Raw genomic sequence first — 20,825 nt, 5'->3', positions numbered from 1 at the left:
TGGCAGACAGACAGCAGACGCTGTTCTTCGACATCAAACGTCTCAGAGCAGAATCTCACTTTCATGCCTACTCACTCCCCCTGTGTCGCGCACACACACACACACACACACACACCCATACATACACACACACGCACACACAATACCGCGCAGACTCGCAAACACACCAACACGCGTTTTCTTCTGATCTCGCTGCCAAAACTCAAAGAGTTGAGAGGACTGATGCACATGCATGAGCTCACACGCACACATTGACGCGCAGCCAAACATTCTAAAGTCTTGAATTATATTTCGTCAGTCGCTTTTGAAACCACTTCATGAGATGTAAGTACAAGTTACATGTCTGGCTGAAAGAAAAAAAAAAGAATACTAATAGTCATGTTAGTATTCTGAATTGTCATAGTCCGATGTTATCGAGGGAGAAAAACTGACTGAAAGAAGTCCAAACAAATGCACAAGCATGAAGTGACTGCATTCTCCCGCACTTGTGGTTTTATTGACATTTTAGGAACAAATATGAATTGAAAAGGCTCCCGTTCCCTGCACAGAGGCCTTATTGACCTTGTAACATACAGAAAAAGTGAGACTAAATAAAAATTTTACAATGGAAAACTTTTTTCAACAACCTTTTTAGAAAAAAGACCTGGTGAACTAGATACAGTCTTAGAAATTCAAAAACATAAATAAATCTGATTTTCAGTTACCTTAATATAGCATACATATAAAGGAAGCTCTGATCTCTGTGTTTTAAGTGAATTTGGTTCTTCAGTTTTTGAAAGCGCATCATCAGTTTTAGCTTCTGATTTTTTTCTTAAGAATTACAATGTTATAACAGCAACACAATGCCGTTATAAAGTCCTGTTCTCAACGAAATGGCACAGCTAATCTGGCACTGACAGCCAGATTAGCAGTTAGTGTAGTTAACAAAAATAGCTTTAGTAAAACTCCAGCTTTTGAGTCTTCTATATACTCAACTTGTGAGTTTTTCAAAGGTCGAAAGCATTTCCAAATCCAACATGTTCCATAATAAGCAAAGATTTGAAGTTAGGATATTACAATGAAAATCCTGTGAAAATGACATTAAAAAACAGAAAATGTAGTCATTTTACTTTTGCATCCAGTCCTTGGGATTTGCAGTCATCCCAGTTTATTCCTACTTATTATAACAAGTTTACTCTTTGCTGTTACAGAAATTTTTTTCCAGGCAATAAGAAAAAGCTTTAGCAAACCCTGTTATTTTAATAAGCCATTATATTGTTTCCAAAACTTAACCCAAGCTGTTTTGTGTTGAAGCAAAAATTACAGTGAACTGAAAGAAACTTAATGTAAACTGGAAGAAAAAAAAAACAGTAGAAACAAAAAAAAACTTTCCCATCATCTTTTGTTGAAGATTTCCCAGAAGGTTTTCTGGTCAGAGAAAAAGACTTTTTGTTTTTTTAGCTTGTATTAAAAATGACATGTTGAGCCCAAAACTCTAAAAACACAATCACCGCAGTGAGAACACGACCCTGTACATTTAACCAGAGCAAAATGTTCTCATCAAAATGGTGAACTGTCTGTATTTGTTTAGCGCTTTACACTGCGATCAGTCGTTCACACATTTGTACACAGATTCACACGCTGACGGTGGTAAGAACCATACTAGCCATGGAGTGAAGCTGCCGTTTAGTCTGTACCATCCACACCAGGAGGCAAAGCCCATGAGATATCTTGACACAATGGTACAGTGACTGAGACCGAAAGAGCGAACCGGAAATTCACCGAGACGCGAGACGAAGCCCCGCTGTCCGAAATCCACGTAAAGCAAAATTTCGGTGCCAAAGACCGAGAGATTGCTTCACTAAATGAAGAGGAGAACAGAAATTGGAGTGGAGATACGCGTCTTGATTGAACTTTTGCTTAGCTCCACTTAATAATGTAATAGTCTGTCTCGCTCCTGACGGATGCATGGCTACAGACAGTGATATAGCGGTCTAAACAGCGAAGATGGAGAGATGCGGCACAGACATGACTGATAAGATGAAAAATGATTCATCGACTCATCTTGGCCCAGCAAGAGCCGCAAATAGAGCCAAGGGTGGCGGGCGAAGGAGAAGAAGCTGGCTCGCTTCGCTGACGGGAAGTTTGGGGGAGGATTTGCGAAGTAACTCGTGTCAGAGGAAGTGAAGGAACCTGTGGACATTTCATTTTCTGTTTTATTTACATCGTCTGCTTCACTCCATGTGAGCAAGCTTTTGTCACCTGTGCTCACAGACCCTCTCGCGCGCCTCGACAAAATGTGTGCTCGAAACCAACTCCCGATTCTCTCTGAGCACACAAGTTGCCTTAACCTTGACGGGAGCCTGTATAAACATGCGGCGCGGATTCGGGACGCCGCCGCACTCTGCTCCTATGTGCTTCTCCGTGTCAAGGAAGCGGCCTCTGTTTGTCCCGCGCTGCTTATGCACCCATGCTGAGGTGCGTGTATCCATGAGCAGCCTCTCCTCTAGAGAAAGTTAGTCGGGCTCTCTGCCCTTCAAAGTCATTTGGAATTCATCTGCGAGCCTGACCCTGACAGCTGTTTGTTTTTCCTCTCCAGAGAGAGGAAGTGGAATGGATGGATGGCAAGAGGGGTGTGGTTAATGAATGAGAAAGTGACAGATATTGAGGAGGACAGAAGAAGAATGGGAGTGAGACTTGGGTGAAAACCGGAAGGGAGAGGGAATGGCAGCCCTTTCTGCCGGTTGCCCCTCTGCGCAGTTCCAGCACCGTTTTTTGGTTTGTCGAGCATCAGAAACGCACAGAACAATAAAAGGGGATGCTCCGAAGGGCTTCCATTAGAATCCCTCACAGACTGCTAGTTTAGAAAGTGTTGAATCTCTTCATCGGCGTGAATACAAAGCAGGGCAAGGCAGTCAAGATAAAAGGACAGAGGGGTCTCCGAGCAATCCCTCTGGGTAAATATAGATTTTTCATAAAAAGAAAGCCATTGTATTGCATTAGTGTGTCTGTTGGGATCTGGATGGGGGGGAAAAAATAAATAAAATAAAATAAAGCCTCTTCAGCTGACTGTGATAAAGTGGAAACCAAGTGGGATGTAGAAATTTGTGCTTTTGTCTGAGCCGGGTGTAGGTGGATGAATACGCAGGCGGAGAACAGGAAGGAGGGAGGAAGGGATGTAAGGAGAACGATGTCTTGGAGGCTGTTAGAGGTGGAGAGTAAAGAGGACCGAGCCATAGGTGAACGGAGGAAGAGGAAGAGGAGACTCTCGGTTTGATGCATAGGCAGAGAGGACCGGTGTCAAGGGAGACATGCTCTCCTATTTTTATACTTCTCCTTCTGGGAGCCCCCATTCACTCGATCTATCCATCATAATGACGGAAACCCCCAAACTCACTTGTTTCTCCTTTTTTTCCTTCCCCCTCTGCCTCTTTCACGCCTCTCTGCACCCCTCCATTTTTTCCCCCCGTTCCGTTTCTCCGCTCTATCGAGAAAAGTCCAAGGCCTTCGCTCAAACGCTGCGCATTGAGGGCTTTCGGAGAGAAAGCGCTTATTGACGAGCCATAACTATTTTGAGTATGCAAAGCATCCACCTGATAACGAGTTCCCACTCAGAATATAGTGCTTTCCTTTTGAGGCCAAATGATCTTCTCACCATTTTTCTGCGGTCTTTCATACGCTGTCACAAGGAATTCATTTGCCCATTGCTTGGGTGTATTGATCTGTGTGTCTCAGCCAGTGTAATCTCTCCCATCTGCCCAGTAAGGAGCCGGCTCACATCATTTTCACTCATGCTGTCCAATAGGGTTGTGCAATATGCACTTTTTTAATGCCATTTTCATTCCTACAAAATATTGGAATGCAGGGTATTACCGTTTTTATAGGCAGGGTTGTGATGTTGTAGAACTACACTATATAATTTGTTAGGATTTTTGAAATGGTGCTGTGTTAAATTATTATGGATCAGATGTTTATTTTGTATGAATCCATGTGGTCGCCCGAAGCTTAAGCTTGCACACAAAAGTCAACCAAATCAGAGCGCTACAAAAATATTAGCATCAAATATTAGCATGTTTTGGTTCATCCATTCAAAACTAAATGTTCGGGTCTTTTGAATGAGGCTGTATTTGCGATGCCATTTTTGGACTGCCGCCCAGCGTAATTTCACCTAGTTTTCGTCCATTCGCACAGATTGAAAAATGCTGTCATTGAGTTGCCATTTTGAAAACGTAGTTGCAAGTGTTTTAAGACATAAAGTCCGCATGAGGGCTTTTGTGCTCATCTTGTGCTTATCGATCGTTTTCTTTCGCTCTGGTGTGCTTTGTTGGAGTTTCACAAAAGTCCTCACAAAAGGACCATCATCTTAATCATAATCTGTGGACAGGAAGCAGAAAATTACAAACACATGAAGAGGCTGTAATTTGGGCATGATGAAGCTCTCACCATCTCCTTTTGTGTGGTTTGTTCTCGCCGTTTTGTTTACTCAGGTTTTCATCCACCTCCCCACACATACTGTGCTCGCCACGCCAAGAGGATGTGGGTCTTAATGTCGATTTGCTTTGTCTTCCTGTTTGCCTTCTCTCAATCCTTCAAACGACTCCTGATCGTCTTCATCAAGCAAGCTTTCTTTGAAAAATACATTGTCTCATCGGTGTGCAGTCATATTGTGTCATGTCACGTCAAACTTTTATCTATTTTTATCAGGATTTCATTTGATAGACCAACGTAAAGGAGTGTATGATGGAAGGAAACTGAAACTTGGTTTTACAAAATGAAATGTCCCATTTATATACAGCAACCTTATTGGTGACCATTAAATCTTTGCATTTTCTAAAACACTCTGATGGTTTTTTGGCACCACCCTAAGATGCAATTGCTGTTGCAAATAATTGAAGTATAACTTTTCCAGCCTTGTATGTTACAAGATTTCTTGCACATTTGTCTTCGAAAAATACTTTCAACCTAAGTGAAAGTGGGAGAGGGTTTGCTTTGGGATTTTTCATCTTGCCACTGATTTTTTATTTTATTTATTGGATTTTAACTCATTTTCACACATGAAATCTTTGGGAAATTTGTCCCACTGGAAAGTAGACCTGTGCTACTGTCTCATATCTTTTACAGCCTATAACAGCATGACGTTGCCACCACAATGACTTACCATAAGACCGTCACAGTCAGGCTGATGTGTGGTCTTAGCTTTCCACCACAAAACATTTTGGTCCTGTTAAGGTGTTTGCTGTGCCCGCTGCATGGACCGCAAGAAAGTCCTTCATGCGGTTCTCTTTCAGCCACGTCAATCTTCCAACAAAGCCTCATTCTCCCACCCAAACTCTTGATCTTTGCACGTTATCCCGAGTTATCAGCTGCTTCTCTAAATAATATTTTTGTTTTTATGTTTTTGGATGATCTATTTGATAGCGCTCCATGAGTTGCAAAAAATTGGTAATGTTCTCTTATGACATACTGTAAATATGCTTGAAACTATATCACAACTTAATCTCCGACCTGTCTGTCTGGGATTAAGTCCTTCATCTTTAAAACGGTGGACAGACTGGTGGACACATGAGTATTAACTTGTGAAAGCAGATGATGAATAGACAGAGGGATGCATCCATCACTAATACTTTGTGCATGTGGATAAAACGTATATGGATGTTAAAAAAAATAAACATAAATATTTTCATTTTTCATCATTTTTTTTTTCAATCTGTAAAGTCATAATAATAATAATAGCTGTACCCACTCCCTCAGTATATTTCAGGAAGACTATTGTGTTTTGCATCAGAATGAAAAGCCATCCAGAGTCCATGATGAAAATATTCCCCCAACATCGAAGCCAGAAGCATGTCTTTTATCAGCGGCTTTTGCGAGCAGCAAATTAAAGCCGGTGTTTTGTGATAATATTTACAGCTGCAAAATGAAAAAGTTGTGTCACACATGACAGTGTGACTGTCAGATTGCATTAAGGCGCTTTGTGTTGGGAGCCTGTCAGCAGCCGACTCTCTGGTTTTCGTAACCTCCACCGGCTTGCCAATCACAGTGGAGGCGAAAACCAAAAAAAAAAGGTGTGGTTGATAAACCCCTGATAGTAATTTTTGTCCGACATGTTTAATTCAATAAAAGAAAGGACAAGAGGAACGACTGTTGGTCTTATTGTTTTGATTAGGTATAGACAACTTTCTAAGAGATTTCTGTAGTTTTGTTCAAAGTTTGCTAAAATACAACCACAGACAAAACCACTTAGCCATGTTTACAAAAAAAAAATTAAATTAAGACTTTTCAGATGTTTTATGGTTGAGCACACACATTTTTTTTTATTGGCATGCCAGCGACGACAACCTCCCTTTTGTTTTTTTTGTAGCAGTTGTTAACAGTGCAGGACGGATGCTCTTGGCTCATGTCTGGGCACAGTAGCGAAGGAAGCTGTTTTCCCAAAAGTAATGGTGAAAAAATTGAATGAACTTAATAAAAATATGTTTGGTCTCTTCATGTGAAAAACCTGTTTATTAATAAACTTGCAAAAACCATTTATATTTTTCCTTCCATTTCAGAATCACAATTTGTTTTGGTTTTTTCCACTTGAAATTTCGTCCAACACTGACATAAAAAAGTAATTGCAGGCTGTGGCAATAATGGAACTGGTGGCTATTTATATTTTTTTTTTTTACATTTCATTTCTCACAAAAAAAAACAATGTTATCAGGAAACATTTTGGTTCTATTTTCAGAAAAGCAGCCCCGTTTTGAAACCGTGGGGGCATTTGTGTGTAATCTCCTCGCTAACCTCTGCTCTAGGCAAACTTTCCCGTGGAGAAGGAGCTTGTGGCGGCGGGGTGGCTCGCCACACTTCTTGCGCTGGGTGATAACCTTTTCTCACTTCCCCTTTTATTCCAGCAAATCCCTTCTTTTGGCATCTCATGAAACGCAGCCCGTCCATGTGTGTCTGCGAGTGAAACAGTCAAATGAGCTCGGAGATAAAAGCCATTTCATGTAGTTGTGCTTGGACGTGAGTCAGTGTGTCTGTGGTGGCGGGGTTTAAATTTGAGGGTGTGGCGCAGACAAATGGGGGGGGGAAGCCCTACTGCCGCCCGCTCGCTTTCTCCTCCCCAAACTCAGCCACCCCCCAAAATCCAGTGACAATCCTCTCTTTTGCTTTTTAAATCAGGTTTCATCAAACACCCTCCACTGCTCCGTTCGCCCATGCGTCCCCTCGGCACAGCAGATTTCAGTGATTTTCAGTGGTGTACAGAATCGGTATTATTCCCACTATCAGTTGCTCGGAACATTCAGCTGCTGCATGCCAGTATGACATGCACTTCTAACAGGGTTTTTAACATAACCATTCCCCCGTTTTTAGGATCGCGATAGCATTGTTTTTGCAGTTCGGAAACCAATGATTTCCTCTCCATGCTGTTGTCACATCAGCTGTCATATAACGCATGAGCGTCCAGCGTTTGTTTTCCATTGTAGTTAAATTCAACAGTGTGGGAAGCAACCAAAGTCCCTTTTCCAAAGGAAAACATCTGCTAAATGGTCACATCTCGCCCTCAGAACCAAACCCGAGCTAGGCTTTACCTGGTGTTTTGCTTCTGTGTGTGTGCGTGTGTTTGGTGGTGCAAAAAAAAAAACCCTGGATAACCTCCTCTGTGCTTCCCAATGTCCTGTCTCTGAAGAGCAATGACCATTAAGCAGCTGTTCACTTCTAAAGCCACAGAAAAAAAAGAAATGGTGAGAGCTGCTAGAATGCAAATGAGCCCCCGGTATGTGCCAAAACTCCTCCGAAGGGAGAGACCGTTAGGTCAGACACACACTGCAGCTCGTGCAGGGCTGCTACATGCGCCGGCACATGCATCTACATCCCAGCGAAAATGCACTTATCCAGATAGGTTAGAGTCCCTATTATGTAGTGCAACTATTCTCTTGAGTATCTGATCATGTGGCTGTAACCACATTTTGCTTGGAGCTGAAGAGAGAGGAGCCTTTAAAGGCCAAGACACCTGATTAAGTAAAACACCATGTGCTGTTGTTGTTTTCAAACTGTTGTCTCTCATTGTGGTGTTAAACTTGCTTTTATCGGTTCAGCCATTTCTGGTGCGTTGTGTGTTGAGGTGTGAACTGGTGTGGCTGGTGCGGATTCTGATACGACGAGCAAAATCACGTGCGTTTCAGTGGAAGACGCACTGATTTTTGTCCAGTTTCTGACCTCCAGTTTTATTAATCCTGAAATATTCTTTTCGCGCTTCTTCTAGAAGGTTTCCTGATATCTGCTGAGACGTCACTCGGTGACATGATGAGCAGAAGCAAGAGGGCAGCTGCTGCAAAAATAGCGCCTTGCTAATAGTTTAAAACAAAGACAAACTGGTTTCTGACTTGACTTTTGAAAGACTGTGGGCAATCAAGGTAGAATTTTGCCAATTTTAAATAAAGACATGAAATTGTTTCAAGTATTGTTTCTCATCTCACATGGACAAAGTGAGAAAACATAGCAGCGTTAGCGATACCTGATGAATGTGTCAGGCGAAGCCAGATCAAGGTAAAAAGTAAAAGACTTTAGCAAACTGAAATAATTATGTGTTACATACACAGCAGTTATAGTTATAATGTATCCTTTCTGAAAAAATAGCTCAAGCTATTTTTGGCTCATCCAGTTAATGAAAAACTGAAGAAGAAGAAAAAATAAAATCAGTAAAAACATTTGATGTAAGTGACTCTGTGGAAAAAAGACATACTAGCTTTCATAACCTCTTAAATGAAGGTATTAGAAAAAGAGTGATATATGTGGTGTTTCTCTAGTTTCCAGAGCAGAAAACTGCTTTACCCCATCCCTGCTGCCCAACAAGAAGTTCAGATCATCTGACAGCAGCATATGGTTAGGGGAGAGAGAGAGCGACTCCGTGCAACTTTGCGCCGCTTACAACCAGAGAAAACCCCCCGCAAATTTGCTGGCGTCTCATTAAAAGGAATTTACAGCACAGGACCAGAATGACACTGAATTTGAGTGGTTTTGAAACCATGACTGCTTGGGAAAACATGGTAAACATCTCATGCTGTGAAACCATAGAACAAAGAAAATGCCCTAAAGATATCTAAAGTGTTTTGAAGGTGCATTTTTCCCTTTGCTTTGATTTTCAAGGATGGTTTCAGCACCTTCTCGCTATATAAAATGATGAAACCACTGACCTGTCCAAGTTTCATTTAAAACTCTTTACTTTATGGATGTAGGAAGCATCTTTATTTTTCTTTCTTTTTCATTCATGCTTTTTATTATTTTTTTTGAATGCGTATTGCTACATGTGCACGCACTCTTTGTGCTCCCTGCCTAATAAGAGCTTAACCTTATTAATCACATTAGTGTGCAGAGGGTGGCGCTGGCAGCACTCTCCCAGTCGCACACACTCAAACACTCGCACACACAGGGAGAGGCATGTCAATCTGTCATTAGTTAATAGCTCATTAGCACAAGGTGATTAATTACTCTGGCGGGGTGCGGGGGATTGACGAGGAGGGAGGGGAGGTTTTTCAGAAGGTCCACGAAGACTTTCACCCTGAAGGAAACAGGAAGAGTCTGGACTGGAAGGATTGGTGTAAAAAAAAAAAAAAATGTAACCTCCTCTCACTTCCCCGTAGGAAGGTTTCACCACTATCGATTTCCTGGGGAATATGCTAGAAAAAAAAACTAAACAAAACAAAAAAAGCCCCGTCCAATGCGTGAGCGTGCGGGCGCTACCCGCCTTCTCCTGGAGGTGTTTTGCTGGCCTGTGTTTTTCTTTTCTTTTTTCTTTCCCCCGCGCCTCCTGGGGATCAGCTGTAAAGGTTAACTAGTCTTTTCTTAAGCTTTCAGCCTCATGACAAATGACCATGTTCAAGCCACGGGGCACCTTACAGCGCACCTCCCTCTCTCACCTGCGATCCCTCTGTGTTTCTCTTCAGGAGGCAGGTAGAAGAGAGAGAGAGGGAGAAAAACAACGGAAAGTAGATGGAGGGGTTGGGGTGGCTGGGGGTTCGGGTTAAGAGTGAGAGAGGCGCCACAGAGCTGTGGAAGGAAGTTGCGAGCTGAAGACGAGACGGCAGAGAATTGGCGGGATCTTGGAAATCTTGGAAATAACCAGCTTGGATTGCACACACTTGACAGCTACTTTGAGTTTCCAAACCCGTATTTTCCCCGGAGCACGCAAGAAGAAGAAGAAGAAGAAGAGAGGAATGTAAATCTGCATAAATTACCTAGACGGAGATTTGACTTGATGTCGGGCCATTACGTGATGCTTGCTCATCTTACCTGTGACCTTTCCATAAGCTCCCTTTCATTGTTCCTTTAACACATTCTTCAGCTTCCCTTGACATGTTTTCCGCTCAGCCCCATGTCCTCCACGCTCAATTACTGCAGCGTGGATGGACCCTGGTGAATCGTGCAGAGTGTGAGGTTCAATGTTGCCCTTATACACACCCAATATATATGCTTATATAGATGTGCCAGGTGTAATGGCGCTGAATGGCATTGATAAATAACCAGTGCCTTTGCATTACCGTGTACTGTACGTGTTTGTACACGCGTATATGTGTGCGTGAGCGTGCGCTTGATGGAGTGTTACAGGGTGTTGTCAAGAAAGCAATTTGTTCCTGTCTCGGATGGGACTTTTATCATGACGAATCGACGCGAACCTCATCTAGAAATCCACCGCCCGATTCTACCTGGGCCGCGCCCGCAACTTTCATTATGCCAAAGTCACAGTCCCAGAGCACCCTCAACCTTTTTCCTGCCTCCTTCCTGCTGTAAGCCAGTCTGTGGAGAAAGCCGGTCGGCCCCTGTTGCGCGCGCCGCTCCCGATCGCTGTACGCCACACGCCCGGACGTGGGCGCGAGCGGCCCCGGGCAAACGAGCGCACCGGGGGCGGCTCTGGCGTGTTGCGCAGGAGTAATTGTGTGGCACGCTGAGGATGATAGATTGTGTCTTTGAGTGTCACACGAAGACGCTGAAAATGAGGCTGTCACTGGCCATTTGGAAAAGTGACTCAGGCGTTGTCCTTTCGCTCTAATGTCCTTCTCTCCAGTCAGTTTGGCAGAAACGTAAAGCATTTCTTGGGAATGTCTACTAAGCTGTGAAAGTAGCACTAGTGTAATTTTTTTCAGTTTTTTGTTTTTTTTAATAATAATTTTTTTACATCAGGTTGTCCTCTCCAGAAATATTTGAACTCATGTTACATTGGAAGGTTTTGGTGTCTAACTTTTGCCATTTTCCATTTATATATATATATATATATATATATATATATATATATATATATTATATATATATATATATATATATATATATATATATATATATATATATATATATATATATATTATTATATATATATATAATATCTTCTTCCTTAGAAGTAACTCTCTAATGCAAATGTTATTGTTTAAAAAAAAACAACAAAAAAAAAACAGTGTCTGCTTGAAATGCAGTGGTATTTTTTTTAAGTTGCTACCGGTCACGCTAGCTGTAACCTTACGGCTCCACCACCAACTAGTCTGAGATGTATGCAGTCAAGGTAAATCCGAATCCAATTTATTCATAAAGCACGTTAAATAAAACAGAAATTTGCCCCCAAAGTGCTGTCAAAAAACAAGTCAAGGAAGAAAAGCAAAGACATGAAAAAAAAAAGGATCACATTTAAAAAACACATAAAATCAACAAAAAGATCTCATCCACTCACACTGGACCAAATGCTATTAATGAAAGATGTATTTAAAAGAGATTGATTGATCTCCTCTCAAATCCCGCCTATTTTTTGGGGACGACTAAACTCAGCCGGTCAACTGATCCGCAAGACACCGACTGTTTATCAAATTACATGCCGCCTTTCCGGCATATGGCTCCTTTTTTAACCAGAAATTGTAAAATCACACTATATTGAGCTCCTTTTATATTTTTTTTAACAAACCTCGATCCCTGTGGTTTCACTTCCACGTTACGATGAGATCGAAACACATGAAGCGTAGACGCCCTCTACAAACTGGAGTTAAATGTCAGAAAATCAGCACATGTATAACTGAAAAGTCCTTGGCTTTCAGAACTCTTGCATGAATTTTCAACATAGTTTTGAGAGGCGGGTTGAGCCTTGGACAGTTTGCCGGCCCATTGGAGACGACCTCACGTTCTCGGACTTAATGATTGGAAGTACTGGCTGCATGCATTTCGAAGGACGGAACGCACTGCACCAAACGACAAAGCCCGTAAAAGGTGTCACGTCAGGCTTTTACAAAAACATGCTGTCTTTTCGTTCCGGATTTATGTATAGAGGTAAAATCCAACTCAAACAAAAATGATTAAATGACTGAATAAAAAGAAAAAAAAAAGTCTTCAGCTGCTTTTTAGGGAATCAAGCACCATCACGACAGCGTACATGCTGCTGCTCAACACCAAACTCCATGGGTTATAATACGAGTCTGAGGAGCAATTAGTAGTGTTTGGTTAGCTGACCTAAAGGTCTGAGTGGACATGTTGGGCTTTAAAAGGTCCGAGACGTAATTCAAACCATGCAGAGACCTCCATGTTAACATCATTATTCAGAAAGTGAACCCCGGACGCCACTGGTCACCGGTGTGTGTGTGTGTGAAGGATTTTATTTGTTTCAATGTGATAAGAGATGATTTTTTTTTTTTTTTTGCTTGAATTGCATTAATGTATTCAGGCGCCTGTGCGTGTTTTTTGTTGTTTTTGTTGAGAGAAGAAGACTGACAGAAAGAAAGTAACTTTATATATTTTAACCATCTTCTTAACTTGGAATAACAACAACGGTTCCTCCTGTGGAGCGGGATCACCTCTAAATACACACATGATGAATGATCGGCCATTATCTGAGCACCTAAGTAAATTGAGCACGCAGAATGCTGATGAATGTCTTCACTTATACGGCACATGAAAACATTAATACAGCATGACGAGCTGGATGACCTCAGCCCTTTTCGGTTGTTTTTGGATGTGACAAGACGTGTGCCCTCTGCTGGGCGTCGGGAGGACCTTCACTCACCTGGTCACCCCTCCTGCAGACGGCGTGGTGCATCCTGTGCAGACTTTTACCTCGCCAGCTTTGTTTGCGACATGCAAAGATTCTCGTAAATAAATAAATAGATAAATAAAAAAATAGAGGGAGAGAGGGAAACTGCGTTTCATTTCCTCGTTTTGCATCAGTGACGTTCAGAGAGACGGAGGATGTTGGGCCGTGTTCTTTCGGGTTGCGTGTCCATGTGAGGGCTGACATATTACTGGCTCCGTCGCCGCAGTGTCCTCTGCCCCTCCTGACTCTCTCCCTGCCTCCTGCTTTTGCATCCTTGCTTCGCCGCCTCGCCTTCCCTCCCTTCAACCTTAACCTCGCCTCTCTCCTCCCTCCGCGCTGCCTTTCCTCTCATCCCAACCCCATCATCGTCCCCTTTCTCCCTGATTCTCCTCTCTTCTTCTTCTTCTTCTTCTTCTTATTTTTTCTTCTTCTGCCTCTTTGCTTTGTCACATTTCCACGGTCCTGTCACTGTTTCACTCTCTGGCTCTGCCGTGCGTTCCCGCCCTCGTCGCCTCTTCCTCCTCCTCCTCTCTCTCTTCCTTCCTCTCCTCCCCCCCGCCTCCCCATTCCTCCTCTCTTCCCCGCTTCGTTCGCTGGCTCCCGCCGTCATCCCTTCCTCTCCATCTCGGCGGTGTGACGCTGCTGGGAGGGAGAAGGAAAAAGAAAGAGAGAGAGAGAGGGTGTGAGTGCGTGTGTGTGTGTTGAGTCTGGTCTCAGTCTCAGCTGTGGGCAGATGGAGGATGGAGCCGCATCTCTCCTCGTCTTGCGCTCTGCCTGCCACCGGCTGAAAGGCGCTCTCTCGGTGTCGTCTCCTCGCGCCCGAGCTGACCCCGGCTTGTGACGAAAAGGAGTTGGGTGACGGGGAAACCTGCGGTCTCCAGGAAGGAAAAAAACAACAACAAACAAACAAACAAAAAGGATCAGCCCCTATTTTTTCTTCTTCCATTTTTTCTTTTCTCTTTTTCATTCATTTTTTTCTCTCTCTATCTCTCTCTAACCCTCGCGTGTTTCGGTGCGCGGCGCGCATCTCTGCAGTGCAACAGCTCGCACGTGTGCGGCAGGAGAGCTGGTGTTTGGGGGGAGGGGGTTGTGGGCTGGAGAGGGGGGGACTGTCCTCCGTGGCGGAAAAACAACAAATAAACAACAACAGACGGGAGCGGAGACGGGAAAGAAAAGGGCGAAGGCGAGAGCGAGGGAGAGACAAAGAGCACTCTGTCGCGCGCGAGAGAGAAAACAAGGCGCGAGAAGATTGAGAAAAGCGAAAGGAGGACCCTCGCGGGGGAAGAGAGGAGCGGAGTCCTGCGGAGGAGAGGAGATAAGGGCAGAGGGTTCATGACAATGAGCGACAAGTACGGAGCGATGCATCACGCGAGCAACGCGGGGAGAACCAAAACCCTCTCGCACGAGACAGGTGAGTCCCTCTCAGACTATTCCTTATCAGACCCCCGATGCCTCCGACATCCGTCCGACTGAAGACCAACAACTTCACCGGAGCCAATCCCTTCTCCTCACACTTCCTCTCCCCTCCTTCAACTTATACATTTTTCATTTGAGTGCCTCGCTGTAATGTAGGTTACATTCGCATATGGCGGCTCGTGTGAGTGTATGTGAAGGAGAGAGAGCGCGCGCTTGTGTGTGTGTGTGTGTGTGTGTAGGTTGGGATCAAACGGCATACATCTGAATGGAACGCGGCTTTGATGTGCCCTTGAAGTTATGATTGGAATCTGTGAATGCCTGCGCGAGCCGTTCACACCGAGTCCTTTTTTTTTTTTTTTTTTTTTGCCCCACTCATTGATTGTGTGTTGCAGTTGCGTCTCCAGCAGTGGCCACGTTTCCGATTAACGCGGGTTGTGATGACTCGACGGGGGTAATAGGGGGGTGTACTGATGGGACCCGCGCGCGTCTTCCTCCGCTTCGCGTCGGTACGTCATTTAATCACGTGCGTGCAATATTTTCGCGAGGTAATTTCTGCGTATTTGACTTTCTGATTCGGGGGCTGATTATTTGATTAAGTTCCCAGATTACAAGTCGATTTCATTTAAAATTCAATGGGATCCGATGCGTCGGTGGCTCCGCGCGCGTGAGGGAACAGCAGGGCTCACATTTAGCGTGATTGTGTTGTTTTACAGAGCAGCCTGACCTCCGAGGAAACAAAAAAAAAAAGGGTTATGTGTGTGTACGACATATCTGTGTGTGTGTGTGTGTGTGTGTGTGTGTGTGTGTGTACGACATATCTGGGTGTGTGTGTGTGTGTGTCCGTGTGTTGTTTGATTGCTTTGTGGGTGTGAAGGGGGATTGCTAGCACTCGACAAGCTAATCAAACAGTTCCCACAGACAGTCACAATGTGGCACACACCCCTCTCCCAGCTTCTGACACATCTGCCTGCTGTCTTAACAAACATTATGAATTTACAAAGCCGTACAAGTAGAGGGTGTGTTTTTTTTCTCTCTCTCTCTGTCCTTAAAAACAGAAAGAGACATTGTTTCAGAACGAAAAAAACCCCAAACAAGCGGCAAATTGACAAGCTCACTTGCATACAAAGGCAAACCGACCAACTCGCAAACACATTTACACACACACGCGTGCGCACACGTCTGTTACAGGGATCCGGGCCCAGCGGTAGATAAATGCGCCTTTTCTGATTGCCGCCACAGACAAGGACGTGATTGGCATGGTAGACCGGGGAATTAGCTATGGTTTCCATGGCTACTAATTAGGAGGGTACTGACTGGTGGGCTTATGATGACAGATGACAGATCTGCAGTTTGCTTCCTGCCTTACAGATTGGGTGGTCCCACCGGCTAGCCGGACCCCCCGCCATCCAAGACAGGCAGGCTCTCTCCGCAGGCCGCCTCGCACGTGCTCAGCTATCATCAAATATGCAGGGAAGGGAAATATTATGAAGGTTTTTAAGGTCTTGCGTGAAGCAATCATGTCTGAAAATGAGAATTCACTTCCAAGTTGTACTTTCACCTAGTCAGACAACAGAAGGTCAATATTTCTTTCATAACTCGTGTCAAACGCAGAACCTGCAGTGCTTGGAGACCAACAGCCGACGCGTGCACCCATTCACAAGGTTCACCTTTTTTTTTTTTTTGCAACACACACGCGCACGCACGCAGTCCCTCGTTGTGCCGCCATGGGGTACGCAAGAGAGAAATAGGTGTGATTGAGTCCATCTGTGACGGAGAAAGAGAGAGGCAAGGAGCGCTCCATCTGTGGACACCTGCCCTTCCTCCAGGCTAGCGTCCCAATTTTCCTCAAAAAAACTGCCAACAGGATCTGTGGAAGCACAGGTGCGAGAGTGTCTGGGTGTTTGTTCACAAATCCGAGCGCGGTCTGTCGGTTTATGAATGGCATTGTCGGGGAGTTTGTCCCAGTCGGGGCACATTCACAGACGGTCTAAAGAGTCAGTAAGTTCATATGAAACGAGTTTTCATGTTTTTGTTCTTTTTTTCCCATTTGCTTTTTGTGCCAGATTGGATCCAACTACTGACTGGGAAAGAATTAGCAGCACAGATCACAACTGATAGCATTCAGGGATTTATAATAAGCACCTGCAGCACAATAGGAAACTCAACCAATGTAAAGACTTAAACAATGTCTTCACATCGATGAACACAGCAGACAAAAATGTCTATTTTTTATGTCTAACCTTTTTATGTATTACTTATTAAGAGTGGAGCAAATACCCCAGGAATCGTTTGTAAGTTGACTGCAAGGGCAAAAAGGCTCCTGCAAATTAAACTGTGATTTTATGAAAATGACACAAGCCCAATGTCCTGTGACCCGTTCAAAGTTTGACTGGTGCGTCTGGCAGAAAGGATGTGAACGTAGGCAGTTGTCAAACAGCACAAAGTATATGGACAATTCTTCACGAGGAGGAAAAGTGAAAAAGTTTAAAAGGAGAAATGGTGCAAGCAGGAGGGGGGGGGGGAAAGAAGTGAGCTGAACATCCTGACAGGTGAAAGGTTGACAAAATAGGATGCAGTAAATAGAAAAATCCCACCAAAAATGAGATATGACACACAAAAAAGGTCATGTCAAACCAAGTTTATTTGAACATTAAGGCAGTTCAAAGTACTTCACAACATAGAAACATCAAACAGTCACCAGTTGTGGAAAAAACAAAGCGAAACATGATAATTGGTGTCAATTTTGACTTTTATTCAAAGTTATTATTATTTAGTTATTATAGTTTATTATTATAGTTATGCAGGACAGAACACTGCTGAAATTCTCCATCCTTATGAAAACATTTTGCACAAAGATATTTTTCAGCTTAATCAATCAGTAGAGAAGTCATTTGGGATTTTTGCTACAAAATATCCACCACTCCATAAGAAAACCCTCGTTCATCAGTAAGCTGAACATCCCTAGTTAGTCATTGCTTGCATTGCATAACAAAACAAATTTCCTCTCGACTCTTGAAATAATGTGGTGCTTCTTTTTCTATTAAAGTTCAAACTTGGAGCATTAAGTGTTGCTCTCTGCAGCGCTGATGGATGAGACGAGCAGTTCAGTTACAGCACGAATGTTTGACACCTTAAGCAAGAAGGGGAAAAAAAAAAGTGCTAACAGGCAGAGGAAGGGTAAGCCACTCAGCTGTCCGTCCTGCATCTCTCCCTTTCTCTCACTCAGACACCAGCTCCACCTAATGGCCTCTGCAGGAACTGAGGCACACAGATTCACAGTCTGACATGCACTCATGAGCCTTGATTAAAATGGCTGGAGCGCGATTGCGTTTCGAGGCAGTCGGGAAACAGCTGAGATAATGGTCAGGTTTTTTTTTTTCCTCCTCCTTGGTCTGCGCAGGGAGCGTGGCAGAGGTGGAGGAGAGTATGCAAAAGAGAAAAAAAGGTGGAAGAAAAGGAGTTGGAAAAGGCTCTGAAGGGGGGAAAAGAGTAAAAATAGCAATGCGATTGAAGAAGACATGCATGACACGGCTAAACAAATAGCCATGTGCAGGAACAGATGGTAATAAAGTTCTCTGTTAGAAGACTAGTGGCTTGTACGTGCACACACACACAACCGTATGTGTGTGCACGCTGACACACAGCTTGATTATGGAGAGTAGCGGGCCTTGAGTCATTAAGACTTTGTCTCAGTGAAGCTGACTCAAAAGTGAGCAATGACAGTCATCTAGAAGCACCGGTCACTAGCAGCCATCTTTCTTTCCCCCCCATTTCTCTGACTTTGCGCCCTCCGTCTGCCTCCGCTCGGTTCCCGGTCCCGCCCAGAACATTCTGTGACGACCGTGACGCCTAAGTGTTCACGAGTCGATCAGTCAGAGATGAGAGTGAGCCATCAGGGCAGTGGTCTGCAGGTGAAATACCGTAAAGCAGATTTTTATTGATTTTTTTTTTCAGTTTCTATTGATTGATCGCACTTTGAAGTGTGACGCAACACAAAGTTCTACATTTTAAACTGTTTGATATGTTTGTAATATATAAATCAAGAAAAAAACATGTCAAATGAATTTCTCTTATCAGAATTGATGTTTATACTTGTTTTTTTGTATCTGCACATTTCCCCCATTTTGAAAAATATTTGTTTGGCTGCTTTTAAAACAGCTGGTTGAAATCCACTAGAAACAGCCGACCCTTAAAACATACCTGAACACCGAAAGTATCGCGCAAATTTTCACTAGTGTCTCTACAAGACACATATCGTGTTGTATGACTGTATTAGAGTTTATTTCGCTTTTCTTTTTTTTTTTTAAATCACTTGAATATAAAAACAAAAAACCTCAATGAAAGCGCCGCGATCATGAACTTAGAAATGTTCAGCGATAAAAGAACAGCATCAGACTGAATACAGCAAGTAATTCAGGAAAGTGTCAACTCATTAGTTAATGAAGGATCTCAGATATATAGATATCTGAGCTAATGTATCAGTAATGCATAGAAAGGTAAGGACCCCTTCTGGTTCAAGGGGAGGAATGATCAGCCAATAGCATGTTTAATGTTTAGTTTCAAAAACTCTGATTCGATGCATAAGTTGGGATGATTCCTTCACATTCCGTTAGATTCAAAGCTATCGTCTCCATCAAAGAAACCCGCAAAACATTGGCATTGTTTTTCTTTTCTTTTCTATTGTACTCCACACAAAAACAAATCAGAAAACGTCAAAATGGGAATCAGCAGGCTGGACCTTAAAGGAACTCCGTATCGGCCGAGAAGAGTCTGATTGGCACACGTTGAATCTTCTTCTCCATCATCTTTCACCGTTTCCCACCTCTTTAGGGAAATTACTTTTCCCCCTCGCGTTTTACTTTTCCCCAATTCTGCCTTCCCCACGTCCAGAGAAGTGTGTGCGTGAGAGGCGGCGATGTGTGAGGGCGATGCGTCCTCAGTCACGGTGAAAGCATTTGTTTCTCTTCCACTGGGGTGGACAGATTATGTATTTCACTCTGTTTTCTTCACATTGGCTTCTACCCTCCCTCCCCATCCTCCTTCCCTTCACCATTCGTTTTGTCCTCCCCACTCAAGGTCAGTGGGAAGATTGCTTTCAACCCCCTGTGTCCTCCCCCAGCGCGCCACGTTTTATTGTGCGAGCGACCGTCAGCGGCCGGGCAGGGCGGCAGCGGCGTGCAATTTGTTTGTGCATGTTTGAAAATCGTGGTTGTTGACGGCGGCTGGGGGCTTGGGGGGAGGCCAGTTGGAAGGAAGGGTAGGGGTTGTGTTTTGTAGAGTTCAATCTATCCCGTTTCTCATCAGGTAAGCACTTATGTGTTTGCGCGTGTGACTTGCTAATGAAAAAGTAGTCAGCTGGCTCAATCTCGGCCTGCAAGCAAGTCTTGAAGAAAAGTAAAATGGAAAAGGAAAAGGGAAATTGATGAGATGAAAAAAAAAGTTATTAAAATGCTAGTATTTTTCTTCTTCCTCTTCTTACCTGTTGAATATTCTTTAAAAGCAAAAGATCTTTCCTCCCACAGATGTAGATGTGTGCTCCGCGTTTAAATATTTAATGCATTTATTGATTTCCAGAGTGAGCATGCACGTCTGCTATGCGGCGTGTGACTGTTTTTTTTTTTGTTGTTGTTGTTTTTGCTCAGAGGTATTAATTTTCACCGTGGTGATTTGGGTGAGTAAAGGGCTGGCAGGCTAACCGGTGTTCTCAGCGTGCATTTTGAGCGTTTGTGTGTCTGATCGGTGAGCTGGCTGCTTTTATGCTTCGCTACCCTGGCTGCTCATCCATGTGCACCATCTGCATGTGGCGGCGCCATGTGTGTCACCTACACCACAACACGTCCCACTCCCCTCGTACTGTATCTCGAACAATCCCTCCATCGGCACCTGACGCCGTCTCTGCGTCCCCCTCTTCTCGCTCCCTCTCTCGTCTGTGGTTCGTCTGCTTTCATTTACAAAAAAGCCAATTTATTTTTAAAAAAATAAATAAATAAAAGAGAGAAAGGAAGGAAGAAAGAAAGCTGACATCGCTGCTAATTTAAATCCTTTCACTTGTTTGGCGCCGCATATTAATACTGAAGAGTAATATCTCCTTAAAGTTATTCATCATGCTTGTTCACCTTTTAATTTTTTTCTTTTTTCTTCTTTTTTTTATTTATTTTTTTCCTCCTTCAAGCACAAAACCATCATATCCTCAATCAGCGCAGCTTTGTAGCATGCGGCGTCGTGCCATTTGTTGGCCACGCAACGCCGGCGCTCTAAGTGATCGATCCACGCCACAGCTAACTACGAGACAGATGAAAGTGTCACGAGTACAGTCGGGCTGAAGTGACAAATTGATCCGCGCGTTTCTGCTGGAAAGGAGTTTTAGTTGCGGAGACGCAATCGT

The 20,825-nt window shown here is 43.6% G+C and overlaps 1 protein-coding gene across 4 annotated transcripts in view; it reads left to right on the top strand.

Moving 5' to 3' along the window:
- Positions 1 to 20,825, top strand: part of tenm2a (teneurin transmembrane protein 2a) — a 272,708-nt gene that overhangs the window by 118,527 nt on the left and 133,356 nt on the right. For 2 of the 4 annotated variants that reach the window (XM_055034288.1, XM_055034287.1), the window contains exon 1: positions 13,076 to 14,435. The exons of the other annotated variants lie outside the window; for them this stretch is intronic. In XM_055034288.1, the coding sequence (XP_054890263.1) occupies positions 14,357 to 14,435 (79 nt within the window). In that variant the 5' untranslated portion in view covers positions 13,076 to 14,356. Of the gene's footprint in view, positions 1 to 13,075; positions 14,436 to 20,825 lie in introns of those variants that run through there. 4 annotated transcript variants of the gene reach the window in all.

This window comes from Poeciliopsis prolifica, unplaced genomic scaffold (assembly GCF_027474105.1).
Source record: "Poeciliopsis prolifica strain line A6 unplaced genomic scaffold, Auburn_PproV2 SCAFFOLD009, whole genome shotgun sequence".
NCBI lineage: Eukaryota > Metazoa > Chordata > Actinopteri > Cyprinodontiformes > Poeciliidae > Poeciliopsis > Poeciliopsis prolifica.
The sequence above is the reverse complement of the archived record's forward strand: the minus strand, read 5'-3'. Positions and strand labels throughout refer to the sequence as shown.